The 20,502-nt window shown below is 49.4% G+C and overlaps 1 protein-coding gene across 7 annotated transcripts in view; it reads left to right on the top strand.

Annotated features, from left to right (window-relative positions):
• LOC112617142 (CLIP-associating protein 1-like) overlaps positions 1-9,698 on the top strand; it is a 304,701-nt gene extending 295,003 nt beyond the window's left edge. For all 7 annotated transcript variants that reach the window (XM_025373877.1, XM_025373871.1, XM_025373874.1 and 4 more), the window contains 3 exons: positions 521-727; positions 2,062-2,178; positions 8,271-9,698. In XM_025373877.1, the coding sequence (XP_025229662.1) occupies positions 521-727; positions 2,062-2,178; positions 8,271-8,357 (411 nt within the window). In that variant the 3' untranslated portion in view covers positions 8,358-9,698. The remainder of the gene's footprint in view (positions 1-520; positions 728-2,061; positions 2,179-8,270) is intronic.
• The last annotated feature ends 10,804 nt before the right edge of the window (positions 9,699-20,502 follow it).

Raw genomic sequence — 20,502 nt, 5'->3', positions numbered from 1 at the left:
TCTCCTCCAGGCTGCTTTCCAGATGCTCCAGTTGTAGGTGTCCCACAAGCCATTGGGAAGCATTTCTGTATTCAGGTCCTAGTCTTCTAGGCCAGAGGTTCTCCAATTTTAGTGTGTCTAGAAATCACCTGATACTTACCAACACAGCTCGCTGCACCCCCTCCCTCAGTTGGGGCCCACCTCTGAGTAAGCAGGTCTGGGTGGGCCTGAGAAGTTGCATTTCTAACAGGCTCCCAGCACTGCTGCTGGCGCTGACGGGGGGCCGCACTTGGACTACCACTTTTCTAAGGTTTTTGCCAGAATCCCCCAGACCTGCCTTTCCGTGGCCCACACTCCCCTTTAAAATCGCCCTGCAGACCACTCTGCGTTTACTTTAACAATTGAGCCAGGCGAAGCAATGGCTGTCGTCTGACGTTGAGTGAGGTCATTGTCCTTTGGCCTCTGAAATCAGAAGCGATGTTTGATCTTTTGCTTCGTGTGGCCTGTGGAGCTCACTGTCTGGGGGAACTGGGTGTTTCAGGTGGTGAGAGCGGCTGAGGAGGCTGCGTCCACACTGGCCAGTTCCATCCACCCGGAGCAGTGCATCAAGGTGCTCTGCCCCATCATCCAGACGGCCGACTACCCCATCAACCTTGCTGCCATCAAGATGCAGACCAAAGTCGTCGAGAGGATCGCCAAGGAGTCGCTGCTGCAGCTCCTCGCCGACATCATCCCAGGCTTGCTGCAGGTAGGCCCGCGTGTTGGTGGGGCCTGCCCCCGGCCTGGGTGGGGCTGCCTAACTTGAACTAACGTTTAAGGGCTTTGTGCTCCTCCTTCACTGGCAACCAGGCAGGACCTGTGAGGCCGTGCGGCAGGGACACTTTACAGCCTCCTCTGCGGCTTCCAGCTCACCCCCTCTCCTGAATGCACTGAGAAGACTTTCCTGGCGGCTCACAGAATGAACTTTCTGTTTACTATAAACATATTTTGATCATTTTTTTTTGTCCATTCCTTCAACAAACCCTTGTTGCACACCTGCTGTAGCTGCAGCCCTGGGCGAGGTGGGCCATTGAGTGTACATCAAAAAATGGTCCTTGGTCTCACGCAGCACACAAATACTTACTGAAACTCTTCTAAGCATGAGACAGTGAGTGAGACAGACTGGCATCAAGCAGCTGTGTTCCACTGTGTGGACGGCCTCAGAAGATTTTCAGCCTACTCTGCAGCCACACAGACAACGATAGGTGTCACCATGGGCTCCATGACAGTAGAGAAGTGGTTCCGGGCTGGGGTGGGGGAGAGAGGGTTCATAGAAGAGGTGGGTTCAAGTTGGCCCTTGGCGAGGGAGTTTCACTGGGGAAAGGTAGAGAGGAGGCAGCATCACTTTTAATCATTGCTGCTGTTTGCTGGGTGCTTGGCTTGGGGATTAAACACTTAACTGTTGAGGACTAGATTATTCCAAACCAAAGGAAAGACACAGAGGCTGAAGAGTCCCCGGCTGTTTGGAGAACAGCAGCAGGTAGCCCCAGCTGGGTGTGGGCCAGGATGAGGCCGACAGATAGATGGAGGCCCAGCTGCAAAGGGACATGGACATCAGGCTGTGGGACCAGACGGTCCCCAACAATTCCTGGAGGGTAGAAGGGTTTGCTCACAAGAGCGAGTGATGTTGTTTTCATTTCTTTAAAGGCGTTTTCACAGGGAAATTTGCTTGACCTTTGGGAGAAATGGGAACAAAGCAAGTTCTTTTTCCCCTTCATTGCCTTTTCTCATTCTCTCTCCCCTGCAATGTTTCTTGGGTGGCAGCTTGTTACACAGTGGTGCCTGTGCAGACGCAGAGACCAGTCTGGGACTCGCCACCCTCCTGCTTCCGCGCCCCAGAAACCAAGTTTCTGTTGATGCTAAGTTGTGACCTCTTTGGGGTGAAAGCTGTCTGGATTCCATTGCGGGGCTGAGGTCTATCCTGGTTGTTACTGACAAGTCCAGGGTTGAGCTCAGAGGGCATTTGTGGAAACGCTGATGAGATGTTGGCTAGGGACTGAATCTTTGATCTGGTTTCCTTTTCGTGTTCCTCTGGCTCTCCAGGGTTACGACAACACTGAAAGTAGTGTGCGCAAGGCCAGCGTGTTTTGCTTGGTGGCAATTTATTCCGTAATCGGAGAAGACCTGAAACCTCACCTTGCACAGCTCACAGGGAGCAAGGTATGTATAGTGTTACCTGGGCTGAGAAGCACACCTGGGCTCTGCCAGCTCGTCCTAAACCCATTTGACTGCAGCTCTGGATTCCAGACAGGTTTTGTTCATTGTGTTTTAGCGGGGCCTTATTTCCCCAATAGCATTTTTCTAAATATAAAAATGAACTATACAGTGAAATCAGTTGAAGGTAACACTAACATTATACAACATAGTCTGCCTCAACTCCTGTTTATGAAATGCTGATTTTGAGCTGCTGCTTTATTTCCAAAAGAAAAACAGCTTTAATCAGAAACCATCCGGTTTTTCATGGAAACACTAAAGAAATGTACCTGCTTGCTTAGCAGTTGCTGAATCAGAGCTGAGTCCCTCATGGGCATCAGTAGTGGCAACAGCTGGCTCTCACCCTGAGCCTGCGGGGCAGCCCCACGCACTCTGCATGTGTTGACTCATGTTTACAGCAACATCCCTGTGGGCATGGTCATCCCCTTAACCTGCCCCGGGCACAGACCTGACTCCAGGAGGCAGACTTCTTCCTCACACTGCTGCCTCTCATGTTCCTTTAAGGGTGTCTGGAATTAGGGGAAGAAAATGGACCAAAATGGGTGTCACTGAAAATGAGAGTGGCTGGACTGCTTATTGGTTTTAGTTAAAAGAACAATGACATCACTCAAATCTGACGTGCTAGGCTGGTGAGAGCAGATTAAAAACCCGGCCTCATGCTGCAGCAGGAGAGGCATGGCGAAGAGGTGAGGCCTTGGCTCCCGGAGAGGAGGCCAGCTGTGCCTGGGGCCTCAGGACCTGCCTGTGGAGAAAGCACATCTCTGTGGGGTTTAAAATCCCCGCCTTTTTATACAAACCACTCTATCAGACAAAGCCAGTGGAAAGCATGAAACCAGAAGCGCCTGCTCTTACGAGAGGAGGAATTGGCAAGTGGGGCCCATTTCATTTCAGATTGAGCTGTTGCTTTGATACAGCTGGTGAGCATTACAGCTGGAGCCTTGCTTCTCCAGAGTTCTGGGGAAGCGAAGCTCTGGCTGGGGTGTTCAGAGCAGGGTTTCTCCACCTTGGCTCTGTTGACACTCTGGGCCGCCTTGTTGAGGTGGGCCGTCCTGTGTGTGGTAGGAAGTTTAAGCAGCATCTCTGACCACCACTGTCTATACCGACATGTGCCAATAGCACCCCCTGCCATCGTAAGCATCCCTGCTGTCTCACACCTGCCCAGATACCCTCTGAGGGGCAGAATCACCCCTGGTTGAGAACAGGTGGTCCAGAGGAGACACTTTCCTCTTTTTGTAATCAGGAATCAGCAGATAGGCTGGAAGAGGTGTATGAGGCAGGTGTGCAGTGCATAGTTTGGGAGTGACCTGATTCTGTTCTCCAGTTCCTTCTCCTAGCCCTACTGCTGCACAGGCTCCTCATCAGATCCCCTTCCTGATTATCTGAACGGTCCTGAGCAAAAGTCCCCCCAGCTCTCCTACCTCCATCAGGGATTTGTAGGTGATTCCTGCTGCCCGGGAGGACCTTCAATGGTACAGTTCACAAAGGAAATTAGATTTAGAAAATGGAAAATTCATCCAAAAATAACATGAGTCACACCTTGGTTTTGTCTGGCACTTTTTACTTTCCTGAGTAAGAGAGTTGCCCCATCAACTCATTTGACCCTTTGGATGAGGGACGGAAAATCCAGGCGCTTTCTCCTCCCCATTTGGCAGTGGACCCACTGCTGCCACTCTTGGTGAAGCTTTGGGTCCAGAACCCACGTTCCTGACCAGGAGCCAGCACCTTCCCTCACCCAGTTACAACCTTAGTTCCTCAGGGGTTTGGAGAGACTGGCCTTCACATCTTTCTGCTTTGGTAGCCCAGTTCATCCAGCCATTAAGATTTTTATTGTTATTATTATTTTTTTTATATATGGAGCCTCGCTCTGTCACCCAGGCTGAAGTGCAGTGGCACAGTCTCGGCTCACTGCAACCTCTGTCTCCCAGGTTCAAGCGATTCTCCTGCCTCAGCCTTCCAAGTAGCTGGGATTACAGGCGTGTGCCACCACACCTGGTTAAGTTTTTGTATTTTTAGTTGAGGCGGGGTTTTGCCCGCCTGACCAGGCTAGTCTCGAACTCCTGACCTCAGGAGATCCTCCTGCCTTGGCTTCCCAAAGTGCTGGGATTATAGATGTGAACCACCGTGTCTGGCCTAAATTTTTTTAATGTAATAGCTCTGGTATATTCGTATGAACTTCGTAGACTCAGGTACACATCTCCTAATACAAACTCCCTCCCTTCCTCAACTGGATGGTAGCTGGCAGAACCTGGTGCTAAGTCTGTCTCAGTTTCCTTCACCAGAAACAAAGAGAATGAAGTCATGGCTCCCTGTGTTCCAGTGTTACAGGCCTATGGGAACACCCTCTCCTTGTGCTTAAATGAGGTTAATAAATGAAGGCCGGGTGCAGCGGCTCACGCCTGTAATCCCAGCACTTTGGGAGGCCGAGGCAGGCGGATCATCTGAGGTCAGGAGTTCAAGACCAGCCTGACAAACATGGTGAAACCCCATCTCTACTAAAAATACAAAATAAGCTGGGTGTGGTGGCGCATGCCTGTAATCCCAGCTATTCAAGAGGCTGAGGCAGGAGAATTGCTTGAACCCGGGAGGTGGAGGTTGCAGTGAGCCGAGAACGCACCACTACACTCCAGCCTGGGCAATAGAGCAAAACTCTGTCTCAAAATAAATTTTTTTTAAAAGAAAAAATAAATGATACCAGGGCCTGTAGGAAGAGGTCTGATGAAGGGAAGGAGCCTGTGTAGTACATTTGGAGAGATGCCATGTTGCTAGGGCAGCAATACTAGCTTCGGGGTCAGCTTGCCTTCTGGTCTCTGTTCCCCACTTATGAGTTTTATTATCTTGAACAAGCATTCTTTTCTTCCCCCCGCCCCCAATCTTTTTATTGTGGTATAATAAAATTTACCATTGTAACTTTCTTTTTTTGAGATGGAATCTCACTCTGTCACCCAGGCTGGAGTGCAGTGATGTGATCTCAGCTCACTGCAACCTCCGCCTCCCAGGTTCAAACGATTGTCCTGCCTCAGCCTCCCAAGTAGCTGGGATTACAGGCACCTGCCACCATGCCCAGCTAATTTTTGTATTTTATTAGAGACAAGGTTTCACCATGTTGGTCAGGCTGGTTTCGAACTCTTGACCTCAAGCAACACCCCCCCCCCCCCAACCTCCACCTCCCAAAATGCTGGGATTGCAGGTGTGAGCCACCGCACCCAGCCCATTGTAACTATTTTTAAGTGTGTGGTTCATACTGTTGTATAACCATCACTACCATCCATCTTCGAAACTTTTTTCATTTTGCAAAACCGAACTTTTGTACCCATTAAACAATAATTTCCTATTTCCTTCTTTCCCAACCCCTAGCACCCACCATTCTACTTTCCATCTCCATGAATTTGACTACCCCAGGTATCTCATATACGTGGAATTACATCCTACGTGTCCTTTATGGCTGGCTTATTTCATTTAGCATAGTGTCCTCAGGGCTTATCCATGTTACAGCATTTGTCAGATTTCCTTCCTTTTCCAGTCTGAATGTCCATTGTGTGTAGATAGCGCGGTTTGTTTATCTGCTCGTCTGTTGATGGACCCTGGGTTGCTTCCACTTTCTGGCTCTTGTGAATAATGCTGCTGTGAACACTGGTGCATCTGTTCAAGTCCTTAAGGTTTCGAGGAACCTCCCTGCTGTTTTCCACAGAGATTGCACCATTTTACATTCTGACCAGCAGTGCACAGGTGTTCGAATTTCCCCACTTCCTCACCAACACTTGTTACTTTGTTTTTATTTTTCATTTTTCTAATTTATTCTTAATTATTTCTAATAGTCATCCTCTATGAGATGAGGATGGGTGTCTCGTTTGTTGAAAAGACATACCCAATGGCGATTTCTCATCTGTTAAAAATGATCCTCTCCCCATTGAATGGTCTTGGCACGCTTGCTGGAAATTATTTGATTGGGCCAGGAGCGGGTGGCTCACGCCTGTAATTCTAGCACTTTGGCAGGGTCACTTGAGGCCAGAAGCTCCAAACCAGCCTGGGCAACAGCAAGACCACGTCTGTGCAAAAATAAATAAATAAATAAATAAATAAACATAATTTTTTTTGGTCACCTAGGCTGGAGTTCAGTGGCACAATCATGACTCACTGGCACCCCTGACCTCCTGGACTCAAGCCATCCTCCCGTCTCAGCCCCCTCCCCAAGTAGCTGGGACTACAGGCACACATAATCCAAGCTAATGGTTTAATTTTTTGTAGAGATAGGGTCTTGCTGTGTTGCACGTCTGGTCTTGAACTGGTTCCAAACGATTCTCCCACCTCAGCCCCCTACAGTGCTGAGATCATAGGCGTGACTGTGCCCAGCCAGTTTTCTCTATTTTTCTATTCTCTGTTTTGTTTATCTCTGCTCTAAATCTTTATTGTTTGCTCCTGCTAGCTTTAGATTTACTTCTTTTTTCTAGTTCCTTAAGGTAAAGTTTAGCTTGTTGATTAGAGAGGTCTTTTTTAATGTAAACATTTATAACTCTAAATTTCCCTCTTCAGCGCTGCTTTGCTGCATCCCCCAAAATTGTCTTTTCATTTTCATTTGTCTCAAGATGTTTTCTAAGGCCAGGTGCGGTGGCTCATGCTAGTAATCCCAGCACTTTGGGAGGCAGAGGCAGGAGGATCACTTGAGCCCGGGAGTTCAAGACCAGCCCGGTCAACATGGCAAAACCCCATCATACAAAACACAAAAATTAGCTGGGCATGGTGGCGTGCACCTGTGGCCCCAGCTAGTCAGGAAGCTAAGGTGGGAGGATCACTGATCCTGGAAGGTCGAGGCTGCAGTAAGCTGAGGTTGTGCCACTGCACTCCAGCCGGGGCTTCCAAGTGAGACCCTGTCTCAAAAAAAAAAAAAATTCTGTTTTAAATATGTTTTCTAGTTTACCTTATGACCTCTTCTTTACTTATTGGTTGTTTAAGAATATGTTACTCAGTTTTTACAAATTTATGAATGTTTTAGTTTTCCTTCTATTATTGATTTCTTACTTCATCCCATTATGGTTGGAGAAGATACTTTGGTATCTTTTTAAATCTATTGAAACTTTATTTGTGATTTAACATGTGGTCTGTCCTGGAGAATAGGATAAACCATATGTTAAATCACACATTAAGTTTCAATAGATTTGAAACTTGACGTATCCTTTGAGAAGGACGTGTGTTCCGTTGTTGAGTTTCATATACATCTGTTAGATCAAGTTGGTTTAGGGTTAAGTCCTCTATTTGCTTGCTTATCATCTGTCTGGTTCTTTTATCCATTATTGAGGGTGGGGTATCGAAGTCTTACCTCCAGAAGCTTTTTTGATGCCAAGTCTGTTTTGTCTGATGTTAGTATAGCCAGCCTTGCTCTCTTTGACCACTGTTCCATGGAATATCTTTTTATATCCTTTCATTTTCAATCCATTTATGTCTGTGGATCTGAAGTGAATTTCTTATAGACAGCATATAATTGGATCAAATGTTTATCCATTCCACCCATTTCTATCTTTTGATTGAAGAGTTTAATCCATTTACATTTAAAGTACTGCCAGGCATGGTGTCACACGCTTGTACTCCCAGCTACTCAAGAAGCTAAAGGTGTGAAGGTTAGAGGATTTGCCCTCTGACCTTGGCCCAGCCACTTCACCCCTGTGGAGCGGGGTTCTCACCCTACTTTTCCCCTGGCTCTGATGGAGCCTTTGGGCTGCAGTCGCCCTTGAGATGAATGGCCCTGCCCCCGTATCCCTTCCTCCATGAGCTGCTGCGGCCCACCTAGTTGTGACACCTGGTGGTGTTCTTGTAATTGCCCACTGCTTTTCCCTCTCCTCCTCTGTGTCGCTCTGTGTCCCTAGCACCTGGCAGATGCATTGGATGAGCAGCAGGCACTCAGAACATGTTTTTATAATGAATTCCTGAACCAAGGGAACGAAGGGACTTGCTGTTTTCTTACTGTCACCTGGGATTCTTTTTCCTGTCTTCTACTTTCTGACTGCTTTTCTTCCTGCTAATTCAGTTTCATCTTCTCTTTTCAGATGAAGCTACTAAACTTATATATCAAGAGGGCCCAGACCACCAACAGCAACAGCAGCTCCTCCTCCGATGTCTCCACGCACAGCTAATGGCAGTACCTGTCTCTTGTGTAGACCTAGAAGCAATCGGTGGTGCCTCTCAGAGACCTCTCCCCACCCCCTTCATCGGCTGCCCTGTCAGTACAAGGAGGCCCACAAATATTTATTACAATCAGTATTTTGGTCCCTTCCAGCTTTTCTGTAGAATCTTACTGGTATTGAATGTAAAGGAAGCAAGGCCTGTATTGCAGTCTTCATACAAAATGAAAGGAGTAAGAACAGAAAAGAGCCATGCTGAAACATGTCTTGTACAGCCTGCTGCGATGGCGAAACCATGTGTGTGGGGTGCAGTTTTTAAAAATCAGAGCGCTGTAGCCACTACTTGGTAGAAAGTAGCATTTTTTTTTTTCAGTTAATAACGGATTTGGGGGTGGGGTGGGGTGTTACTTTGTGTTCCTCCTCCTTAGCCTATTTTCTTGTGAGTATGGTCTGTGTGGGGCCCCTTTCACAGCTGACACCATGAAAGGTGACACATCTTTAAGTTGTGTTCTGAGACCTACTAAAAATGGGAATCAAGTCTTGGCAAGAACGGTCTGAAGATGGCCTTTTAACAAACGCTGGGAATTTTTCTTGTCATATCCGGACTGGAGGCCGACTGCCCTGGCTTTCAGCATAGAATTGGGAGTGCACTCCAGCAGTCTCCTTCCAGCCCTCCCTAATCAACTCCACAGACAAGGTCCACCCAGAGCTTCCATGCAAAGGAATTCTTCAAATTTAAATCTGGACACAAAAATAAGATAAATGTATGGCATCATGTAGGGATGCCTGAGATGGCAGTTCGTGAAGCACAGAAGATAAAAGAGAAGTCTTTCATCTTTACTGCTGAGATTCTTGGGAACACTGTTGTCATGGGGGTTCTGCCAAGATCACATCCCTGGGCTACTTGGTGATTCAGATTTAGCAGCAACCTCTTTCCTCTCCCCGAAGTTCTGCTGAAGCTGTTCAGTTCTAACATGGTCTCAGTTAATCTGGTAAATGCCATCTTTACCATCTTAGTTCTGACTTCTCCATTTAATGTGGGATTAAGAGCAAAGAAAAGCCTAGAGAGACTGGATATCACAGTTTTCTTAATGTTATAAACTGAAGTCGTTCCTTGAATGTCTGTTGATGAAATAGTCACTGTTTAAGGAAAATAATTATGAGGTGTAGCAGATTGCAGAAAAACAGGATTAGAAATACACTTAAAAAGAACACACGTTTAGAGTCTGTCTTCCTCCTCAAGGAACCACTACCCCCTTTTACACACACCTTTAGAGCCTGATTACTCCAATAAAAGCAACTAGAGGTTTGCAGTCGGTTTAAATAAATTTTGACTAAAATTCTTAAGCCAAATGGAAATTCTTAATGCAATCATGAGGACTTCTATTGTCTCTTCCTGTTGTATTAGATCCCATAAATTGAACTGATTTTTCCATAAGGAAAACGCTTCTTTTGAGATTAATTCTAATAATGTATTTGCTATTCCAGTGCAGAGCCCACTGCAACTGCTAGGACTGAAAGCAGACGCTGGGTGCCAGAGCACATGGTTCTCACCATCATTTCCACAGACCCCTCTGCCCTGACCCTCCAGATTGGATGTAGGAAGCTGGGAAAGACTGATGTTGTATTTGGAAACATGCGCTGAAAATGAAGGCCTCATAATGTATAGGAACAGTGAAGCCAGGGTGCTGACCGTGTGTGTGTGTGTGTGTGGCGTGTGGTGTGTGTGTGGCGTGTGGTGTGTGTGGCATGTGGTGTGTGTGTGTGGTGTGTGTGTGTTTGTGCGTGCACCCTACACGTGTGGTACCTCCCTGCTGCTGTTTAGGGAACTTGAGGGATGCATTTCAAGGGGTTGGGTATTCCTGACTAGCTTTGGCTTAAAATATAGCAGGACCAGGTCTTTTGTTGATAAATACTGTTGGTTTATTAAAATGTCATGAATAGTATTTCTTTTTTACACTCTACAAGTGAATTAGGGAGTCTTTTGTTGACGCGTCTGTTGTGGGAATGTGCGTCGGGCTAGGTTATCCGTGAGTGTCTTTATGCCTCATGCAGTTAGAAAGACCTTTCCTTGAGCTCTTTGACTCCAGAAGGCCCTGCAGTCCCCGGTGTACTGAGAAAGGATCTTGAACATCGCTGGACATCCTCATAGTACTCACAAAGGGCTAGCCTTGAATGTCACTTGCCCAGTCTTCAGTCTCCTGACAAAGAGAGATACAATCACGTCACAGGTCTCTTGGCCTCAATCTGAAAACTGCTGCCGCCGCGCCGAGGAGACTCGCATGCCGCCACCACCTCACTGGGAGGGCGCCGAGCCCACCGTCGCCCCCTAGACCCTGACAGCTGCAGCTGCCTTGCCTTGCCGCCGCCTCCCTGCAGGGCCCCTGTTCCAACGAAAAACAGAACACACAAGAGCAGAGCACCTAGGCCTGTCTCTGCCTCCCCGTCTACCTGACTGGCCAGGGCCGGAGAGCCCTGCTGCTCCACTGCGGGGCCGGGAGGGCTGACTCCCTGCTTCCTCCAAGCTGCTGCCTCCCCTGCAGCCAGGGTCTGGGCAGGGTGCGGCCAGTCCTTGGGGCACGCAGCTTCCTTCAAGTGCACTGTGTGTGCTTTCCGGACCTGCGGCGATGCCGCGGGCCTGCCTTTTCTACGCGCCTCACTAGCTTACCACCCTGTGCAGGTAATGCAACTGACTTTGTCTCATCAGCCTTTTTCTTTCCCTGCCACCCTTTATTTATCAAGCATAATGTTACACTTTAAAGGACAGCAAATAAGAACTTTGTAGAATCCCACCAGGACTTTGCTAACAATAATGTTTGGAAATAAAGAAATGCTCTGAAAAATATCAGCCACCAAAATAGTTTTGTTGGCACTGTGTTCACACGCATGGTCCCCACATCCCCAGGTTGGGTGGGTTTTTTGGGGGTTTTTTTTGGTATTTTTTTGTTTTTGGGCTTTTTCATGTTACATCCATATCTGTATTTATATCTTATTTGTTTCACTTTCAAGTGTATCATGGCAAATGTACAGATTTTTTTTGTTAATAATGTGCTAGGATTTGCTAAAAAAGAAAACAAACAAAAAAAAACCCTTTTGAGTTTGCCCTAGAATAAATGAGACTTAATTCAATGTTCTGCTTGATGATGTCTTGATCACCGCCATGCGCTGCAGATAGCTGATCCCCTCCCCCTGCCACCAGAACACAGCCATTTCTATAAAGGGTCTGGGAGGACTCATACATCAGGAGAGCTTCTTCCCCTCGTGACATCAAGAGGTCAACCTGTGTGATCCCAGCATTCTGGGAGGCCGAGGCGGGCGGATCACTTGAGCTCAGGAGTTTAAGACCAGCCTGGGCAACATGGCAAAACCCCGTCTCTACTAAAAATACAAAAATTAGCTGGGTGTGGTGGTGTGCCTGTAATCCCAGCTACCCAGGAGGCTGAGGTGGGAGAATCACTTGAGCCCGGGAGGCAGAGGCTACAATAAGCCGAGATCGCGTCACTGCACTCCAGCCTGGGTGACGGAGTGACACTCCATCTGAAAAAAATATAAATATATTTTTTTATTTAAAAAGGTCAACCTGGGGAAATGTCACACTTGATGGAGTCGCCTGGGAGCGGGTTGCTGTGCCGTGTGTGCAGTGACAAGGTGGGAGATGAGACGCATGGGCTGGAATCCCAGCCACGCTCCCAGAGGCCGCGTGAGCAGGGGCCTCCCTCATTGGCTCCATTTCCTCCACTGAGCAGTGAGAACAGTAGCTCCCGGAAAAGGTGGAAGCAGGAGGAAGCCTCAGCCTCGAATCCTGAGATGAGCTGGAGAGCCGCTGAGAGCAAATCAGGCTCCACTGAGAGCCGCCGGGCTCCCCTGCGTGCCTGCAGTTCTTCTCTGCCGCTCACTGGGGCCTGGAGCAGGCTGGGCAGGGCAGGAGCGGAGCCTCTGGGAGGCAATGCACATCACGGTCTCCACAGCCACTTCTTTGAAGCCCTTTTTTCCTTCAATTCTTAAAATTGTGGCAAGATACACATAACACAAGATTTACCATCTTCACAATTTGTAAGTGCGCTGTTCAGCGGTGGTAAATATATTCAGGTCATTGTGCAACCATCATCATGGTGTTCTGGAATCCCTCTATAGGGCTCTCAGCTAGTGAAACAAACCCTGTCCCCATGAAGGGTAACTTCTCCATTCCTCCCTCCCGCCAGCTCCTTGGCAACCAGCATCCTACTTTCTGTCTCTCTGAATTTGACTATTCTGGGCACCTCGCATAAGTGGATCACACAGTATTTGGCTTTCTGTGACTGGCTTATTTTGCTTAACATGTCAACGTTCATCCATGTTGTATGTATCAGAATTTATTTTTTTATTTTTTCTTTAAACACATGTTCACCTGCATTTTTTCACATTTTTAATTTCCTTCCTAAGGCTGAATAATATTCTATTGTATGGATAGACCACATTTTGAAGCTTTTTACTAAAAAGTTGTTTTCCATCGTGTTCCATGATATATCCCGAGTGCCACTATCCAGGGACTCTGTGCTCCTTTCTCCTGTGGCCCACCACCTTGCACCCCTGCCTGAGACACCACAGCGTGCTCCGGATCGCAGATACGTGGATTGGAATCCCAGCTCCACCCCTGCCCCCCTTGGGCAGGTCATTTCCTGCCTTAGTCTTTTCATTTATGAATTGGGTTAAGAACTGCCTGGCTGTGTTCGAAACTATAGAAAAAAATAAAAAATAACTGCCTAGCAGAGGTGCCATGAGAGTTCATGGAGATGATGTAAGTGAAGCAGCTGGCCTGAAGTAAATGCTTCCGATGGTCACCTGCCCTGCCTCCTGTGGACCCGGAAATGCACAAGAGGGTGATGTCACCCCCCTTCCCTCCCCACAGGCACACCTGCGTGTGCAGAGCCCATTATTCATTAGTGAAAGAGACACCCCGGGGGGTGGGACCAGGTTCAGGCACAGCAGCCTGTTCAGCTTTCTGTATGTGGTTCTCCAACCCTGGTGCCATTGCCCTGCCTTACCAAAGGCTGCCAGGAAGTCCTTGCCATTTTTCAGAGGGTCACAGGCCACCCGTGAAGAGTGGGGTACTGAGGCTCTTAGCATTCCTGACTGACGAACTTCACACTTTGCAAGATTCTGGTCTGTAGCATCTTGCTGATTTTCACAGCAGTCCTGAAATGCCATCGAAGGACACACTGTCGTGTTCGGTTTCCAAATGAGGAAACAGGCACAGGAGGAGCCCCGGCTAAACAGTGACTGATGGAGTTGGGGCCAGGCCCCGCTCTGCTTCTGGTCCGGCAGTGCTCCCCCACCCTCGTCAGGCCTCACACCCTTCCATCTCCCCTGGAGTTACCAGGACTCTCCTCAGAGTGCACCTCAGAACCCCTGGGGCCTTGTGAAGCCGATCATGGCCGGCCTGTGCTGCTGACCCAGTGGGGCTGGGGCAGCCTGAAAACGTGCATCTCCACAGAGCGCCCAGGCAATGCCGCCCCTACAGGGCCGGGGACCCCACTGGGGGTACCGCTGTAGAGCATTTTGCTTACAATGTGACAGGTGGTTTGACCCCAAGGTTGGGGACGATCCCGCAGGCTGTGGCTGAAAACAAGGCATGGCCTCAGGAATGTCAGGCCATCCCTGTCATTACAGGTAAGTATAGTGACCAGCTAACTCAGCACTGGTCTGGGATGCCATTAGCAGAGGAGACCATGAGGGCCTAGGCCGTCGGGGCCAGAGCTCCCTCCTCAGGGCACAGCTCTTCCCCCGCAGGCTCGGCCCACCTCCTCCAGTATTTATTAACTCACTGCAGTGGCTCCAGGCAGGAACGGACAAAGGTCGTGTGAATGGGTGTCTCATCCCAGCTACGGATTTAAAAGACATTAAAATGCCTCGTGCTGTGCTCTGCTCAGCTGCAGGGGCCCGGCCTCCAGGTGGACTTGCCGGGCCCTGGAGCCCCGGGAGACACAGTGTTCCTGGGTCACTTCCCAGCAGCTCCGGGATGCCCTGCCTCCCCCTGTGCCCTGCCAAGGGAACAGTCTGCGTGGGGCGGGCAGTGCGGCCTCCTACAGCGGTGGTTCGGGCTCTGCACCACAGTGGCCTCTGCTCCCCCACCGTGAGGACTTGGAAGGGTCCAGAGGTATGTCCAGGGCCAGCACCCAGGCCATGCCTCTCCTCTGGTCTTCTGCTTTCCTGTCTGCTGTCCTGCCATTCCCACTGGACACTTGCTCATTCTTCAGTGGGGACAAGAGCTGGGACCTGTGAGTGCTTACTACTGCCAAGCTGGCCGGGTGCAGTGGCTCATGCCTGTCATCCCAGCACTTTCGGAGGCTGAGGCGGGAAGATCAATTGAACCCAGGAATTCAAGACCGGTGTGGGTAACAGAGGGAGACCCCCGTCTCTACAAAAAGTTTTACAAATTAGCTGGGTGTAATGGCAAATACCTGAAGTCCCAGCTACTCAGGAGGTGGAGGCGGGGGGATCGCTTGAGCCCAGGGGATCGAGGCTGCAGTGAACCTTGACTGCACCATTGCTCTCCAGCCTGGGTGACAGCGAGAGACCTTGTTTCAAAATGACAAAACAGAAAGCAAACTCTGTTCCGATGCTGTGCTGAGCTTTCTGATGTAATCCTCACAACAGCCGCATGAGGCAGTTCCTATGATAATTCCCATTTTGTACATGGGAAACAGTGGCACGGAGACTCTCAGTAACTCACCTGGGGTCACAGGTCTCTCTTGTAAAGGAACTGGGATTCAAACCCAGGAAGTCTAGCTCTAGACTGAATCGGAGCCTTTTGCTTTGTAACTCTGTCCCTTCCCTGAGCCTCTGTTCCATTCACATCCACCTGACTTCTTAGCAAGTTCAGATGGGCCGTGGTCACAGGCAGGCCCGCCCAGCGTTTGACACCAAGCTCATGGTAAACATCTCCACAGCACTGCCCGGGGACTGCTCACTGGGCCTGGGTGGGGAAAGGCCCACCTGGGTGCTGGAATCTGGGGCTTAAATCCAATCCTGAGTGTTTTGAAACCTGTGACTTTAGCCAAATGACTCCAGCTTATGACGACCTCAGTTTCTTCCTCTGTAAAACCCTAGGAGATGGGAATTGGGGAGGTAGGGCTGGGGTGTGAGGGTGTGAGGATTAGCGCACTGTGTTAAAGTCCCTGACACCCTTCCAGAAGCCTGAGCAAATGTCAGCCATCATAATTCCTGTATTATTACTATCCTCGAGGTCCCTGCCCCCGTTTCTGACACATGACGCTCAACAAAGGTCTGGACAAATGAACAACCAATGTAAAGTCTCTGCCCCATCACCCCTCAGTCCACGTGAAAGATTCACACGACAACTGTGGGCTTTCAGGCACCTTTCCCTACCTCGGGGGATGATGGGGCTGGGGACAGAACGGGGCCAGCATCCCCTCCCATTCACCCCTCACCCCCTACGCCTGCCGGGAGCCTCCTCCACGCTGTCCTTGGGCTCCTCAAACCTAGCGCAGCCCGGCCCGGCTTCCCTGCCCGTCTCCCACTGCTTGCTGCTCTCTAGTCTGTGGATGCTGATGCCAGGCTCTCCCCACCCTGCACTCCCCCTTCAGCGCCCCCACAGCCCCCCGCAACCCGCCTCCCATTGAACAGATGCTGCTGGGACCCTCTCCTACCCGGCCCTTCGCTCCCAACTCCCTACATCCTCCACCCCTTCTATCCTCTTCCCCAAAGCTGCATGGCTGCTGGGTTTTTCTTTTGTATTTGTATTTTTTGTTTGTTTGTTTTGTATTTATTATTTTGAGATGGAGTCTCACTCTGTCGCCCAGGCTGGAGTGCAGTGGCGCGATCTCAGCTCACTGCAACCTCCTCCTCCTGGGTTCAAGCCATTCTCCTGCCTCAGCCTCCCCTGTAAGCTGGGACTACAGGCATGTGCCACCACGTCTGGCATGTATTTTTAGTAGAGACAGGGTTTCACCGTATTGGCCAGGATGCTCTTGATCTCCTGACCTCGTGATCTGCCCGCCCCAGCCTCCCAAGGCGCTGGGATCACAGGCATGAGCCACCGTGCCCAGCCTTTGTTTTTTGTCTTTTAGAGACAGGGTCTCACTCTGTTGTCCAGGCTGGAGTGCAGTGGCGCCATCATGGCTCACTGAAACCTCAGCCTCCTGGATTGGAGCACTCTTCCTGCCTCAGCCTCTTGAACTCCTGGCCTCAAGTGATGCTGCTGCCTCTGCCTCCCAGAGTGCTGGGATTACAGGCCCGTGCTGTTTAAAAAAAAAAAAAATGCTCCTCTGATGTATCATTCTTTCATGTCAAACCTTGCAATGCCTACCTCCTACCCGTCACTGCCATACACACTCTATGGGATAAAATTCCAAAATCTTGAACATGGCCTACGGGGCTTGCCACCTGGCCCCTGCCTTCTCCGCCACCCCATCTTGTGCCACTGTGCCCCAGGCACTGCCTCCCGGCCTCGGGGCCTTTGCACTGCTGTTGGCTGTGTCTGGCCCCCTGTCTACACACACACGCATGCACTCACCTACACAAGCACTCCTCTGGCTAACTGCACAGATCCTTCAGGTCCCAGCTTCAGTGCCAGGCCCCCTTCCTTTTTTGGAGAACATTCTAAATTAGACCCTTTTGCTTTTCCTTCCTAACACTTGTTACGCATTTTGTATCTATTTGTGCAATTATTTGTCATCTGAGTCATCTCTGTGGCTAAGAACTGGACCTGCATCCTTTACCTCTGTATTCCTAACACTTAGCCTGGCCCATGGTAGGTGGCGGATGGATGGATGGATGGATGGATGGATGGATGGATGACTGGTTTATGGTTCCCCAACTAGGATGTGGTCTCAGAACGTGACTTGGGGCTTCGAGTGTTTTCTATTTAGCTGGGAGCCCTGCCATAGTACTTGAGAACACAGTGGCTGCTACTAAACTGCCTGGGCTCAATTCCTAGCTCTTGTGTGACCATGGCAAGTTACTTCACTCTTTGTGCCTCAGTTTCTTCCTCTGCATGGAAAAAGTGCCAATGGCAGCAGTATCTACCTCATGGGATATTTGTAAATCACTGAAATATAACAGCACATGGCCAGGCGTGGTGGCTCACACTTGTAATCCCAGCACTTTGGGAGGCCGAGGTGGGCAGGAGTTCAAGACCAGCCTGGCCAATATGATGAAACCCTATCTCTACTAAAAATGCAAAAAATTAGCCGGGCGTGGTGGCGCACGCCTATAATCCCAGCTACTCAGGAGGCTGAGGCACAAGAATTGCTGGAACCCAAGAGGTGGAGATTGCTGTGAACCCAGATTGCGCCATTGCACTCCAGCCTGGGTGACAGTGAGATTCCATCTCAAAACAAAAACAAAAACAAAAACAAAAACAGCAAATATGGCTGGGCACAATGGCTCATGCCTGTAATGCTATCACTTCGGGAGGCTGAGGTGGGAGGATCATTTGATCACAGGAGTTTGAGGCCAACCTGGGCAACACAGCAGGACTCCCATCTCAAAAAATAAAAAACAAAAATAAATGAAATATAAGAGCACGCAGCCACCGCCCACACATCCTGGCAGCCATTGTGCTTTGTCTGGTGGGCAGTTGAGCCGGTTCAGTGGGGGAGCATGCTTGGCCGTAGAGGTGTCCTGGGGTCCAACCCAGCTTCCCCATTTTTATCTGCAAACTCAGTGAGTCTTTTGGCTTCTATTAGCCCTACAGTTGCAAGCAGCATGACCATTGTGGAAAACAGTCTGTAAAGTAGAAGATGTACGTACCTTACAACCCGCAGTTCTGCCTCTGGGACACACCCTGCAGCAAGGGTGTGCGAAACAGGACACAGCCCAAAGGCACCTGGGGAGGAGAAGGGATCAAGAAACTGTGGACTGCCCACATAAACAATACCATGAAGGGAAAAGGAAGGACCTGCAGCTGCGTTTATCACATGGGGAATTGAAAACGCCATTTTGCGGGGAAAGAGAAAGTCACAGAAGAAAGCATAGAGCATCTTGACTTTTTCTCTTTGTCTTTTTTTTTTTTTTTTTTTTTTGACGGAATTTTCACTCTTGTTGCCCAGGCTGGAGGGCAATGGCGTGATTTTGACTCACAGCAACCTCCGACTCCCGGGTTCAAGCAATTCTCCTGCCTCAGCCTCCCAAGTAGCTAGGATTACAGGCGCCCGCCACCACGCCCGGCTAATTTTTTGTATTTGGTAGAGACAGGGTTTCACCATGTTGGTCAGGCTGGTCTTGAACTCCTGAGCTCAGGTGATCTGCCGGCCTCGGCCTCCCAGAGTGCTGGGGTTAGAAGCGTGAGCCACCGCGCCCAGCCGCATCTTGCCTTTTTTAAAGGCCAAAATAACTAAAACAAAACCACGCATTTTCTTAGAGACACACGTGCGTGGTAAAACTCTACAAAATGAGTGGTTAGGAAACAAATTCAGGAGAGTAACTGCCTATCTGGGGGAGACGGGACTGAGATCGGGGGAGCATGTCATCAGTTTCAACGACCAGATGATGTTCTGCTTCGTAATTTGGGAGTGGGTTCACAGGTGTGTGTTTTGTTGTTATATAGCCCATAACTCTCATTTATGGTCTATGTTTTCTTTTGCATTATCAAATGTTTCATAATTTAAAGACGAAAATTGTGTGAGAATCCCAAGTTATAAGGTGGTCATTTAGGTGAGTCTCCTGTTGATTCTTTAGACAATGACAGACATGAAAACCCCCAGGTGTAAAATTCCTGTAGAGAATTTACAGAGCCTTGAGAGCACCTGTGTGGAACTCCCATCCAAGGAAAACCACCCCACGTGAGACAGCCCAGTGTCCTAACAGGCCTGTATCCACACACAGGATATTGTCAGCCTTTGTGGGACACTTTCTGCACATGGCGGTGGGGAAGGGCTGGGCATTGCCCTCCGGCCTGAGCATTAATGGGCTCTGTCTCCTTCACCACCTGCTCCTCCTTGGCTCCTCTCTGCCTGGTTTTGCCTCCTAACAAAAGCCAAAGGGATTTGAAATGGTCTTGATGCCGTCCAAATTAGCACTAATCACACAGGCTCCTGCTTTTCCAGCCAAGTCTGAGGTCCCTTATTCTCTGTGAGACATTTTCCGAAAGTATACGAAAGAGGACCCAAGAGAGACACACTCAGAGAGGCAGGTGCACGTGGGGTGAGGGCTACTCTCGAAGTGTCAGGTTGCAGCGGGGAGAGGTTGAGTCTCAGGGCCATCCCCCCATCATGCCTTCCTCTATGGTGGGACCCAGCTTCCTCTCCCTCAATGCTAGGGCTTTGTGTATGGCCAGGTTCTGCCAAGGAGATAGCTGAACCTCACAAGATGAGAAGCAGCTTTTGTTGAGGATGGACACAGTGGTGGTGACATTTGGTTTTTGTGGGGCATCTCAGGTGCAGGTTCTAGCTTGTCCTCAGTTTCAAAGCTACCAAGCTGCAAGTGGCAGCCACTAAGATTTGGAAAGAAATTTTCTCTGTCTCTTGTTGTTCCTGGTTGAGTGGCACCCAGCCCTGGCACCCTGGCCCTCCCAATGATGATGTCCACTACCTGTCTGTAAGAAGTCCCATTCTGCTTAAACTAGCTGGAGAGGGGCTGGGCGTGGTGGCTCACACCTGTAATCCCAGCACTTTGGGAGGCCGAGGCTGGCAGATCACTTGAGCTCAGGGGTGTGAGACAAGCCTGGGCAACATGGCAAAACCTCATCTCTACCAAAAAAAAAAAAAAAAAAAATTAACCAGGCATGGTGGCACATACCAGTATGCCTATAGTCCCAGATGATACTCCGGGAGGCTGAGGTATAAGGATCACCTGAGCCCATGAGGCGGAAGTTGCAATGAGCTGAGATTGCACCACTGCATTCCAGCCTGGGTGACAGGATGAGATCCTGTCTCTAAATACATATATAAACTAGCTGGAGGGGGCGCCATCATCTGTAATAGAGAACTCTGAGCCATGGAGAGACAAGACCACTAAAGCATCCAACTGAAGAGAAAACATCTCAATAAATGATGGCTTAGCCTTTTGGTGGAAGACCATCCAGCCAGTTAAAAGTGTATGTCCTACGCACAGGCAAAGATTTCATGAAGAAAACACCAAAAGCAATGGCAGCAAAAGCAACCATTGAAAAATGAGATCTAATTAAGGAGCTCCTGCACAGCATAAGAAACTATCA

The sequence above is a fragment of the Theropithecus gelada genome, unplaced genomic scaffold, assembly GCF_003255815.1.
Source record: "Theropithecus gelada isolate Dixy unplaced genomic scaffold, Tgel_1.0 HiC_scaffold_15884, whole genome shotgun sequence".
Taxonomy (NCBI): domain Eukaryota; kingdom Metazoa; phylum Chordata; class Mammalia; order Primates; family Cercopithecidae; genus Theropithecus; species Theropithecus gelada.
The sequence above is the reverse complement of the archived record's forward strand: the minus strand, read 5'-3'. Positions and strand labels throughout refer to the sequence as shown.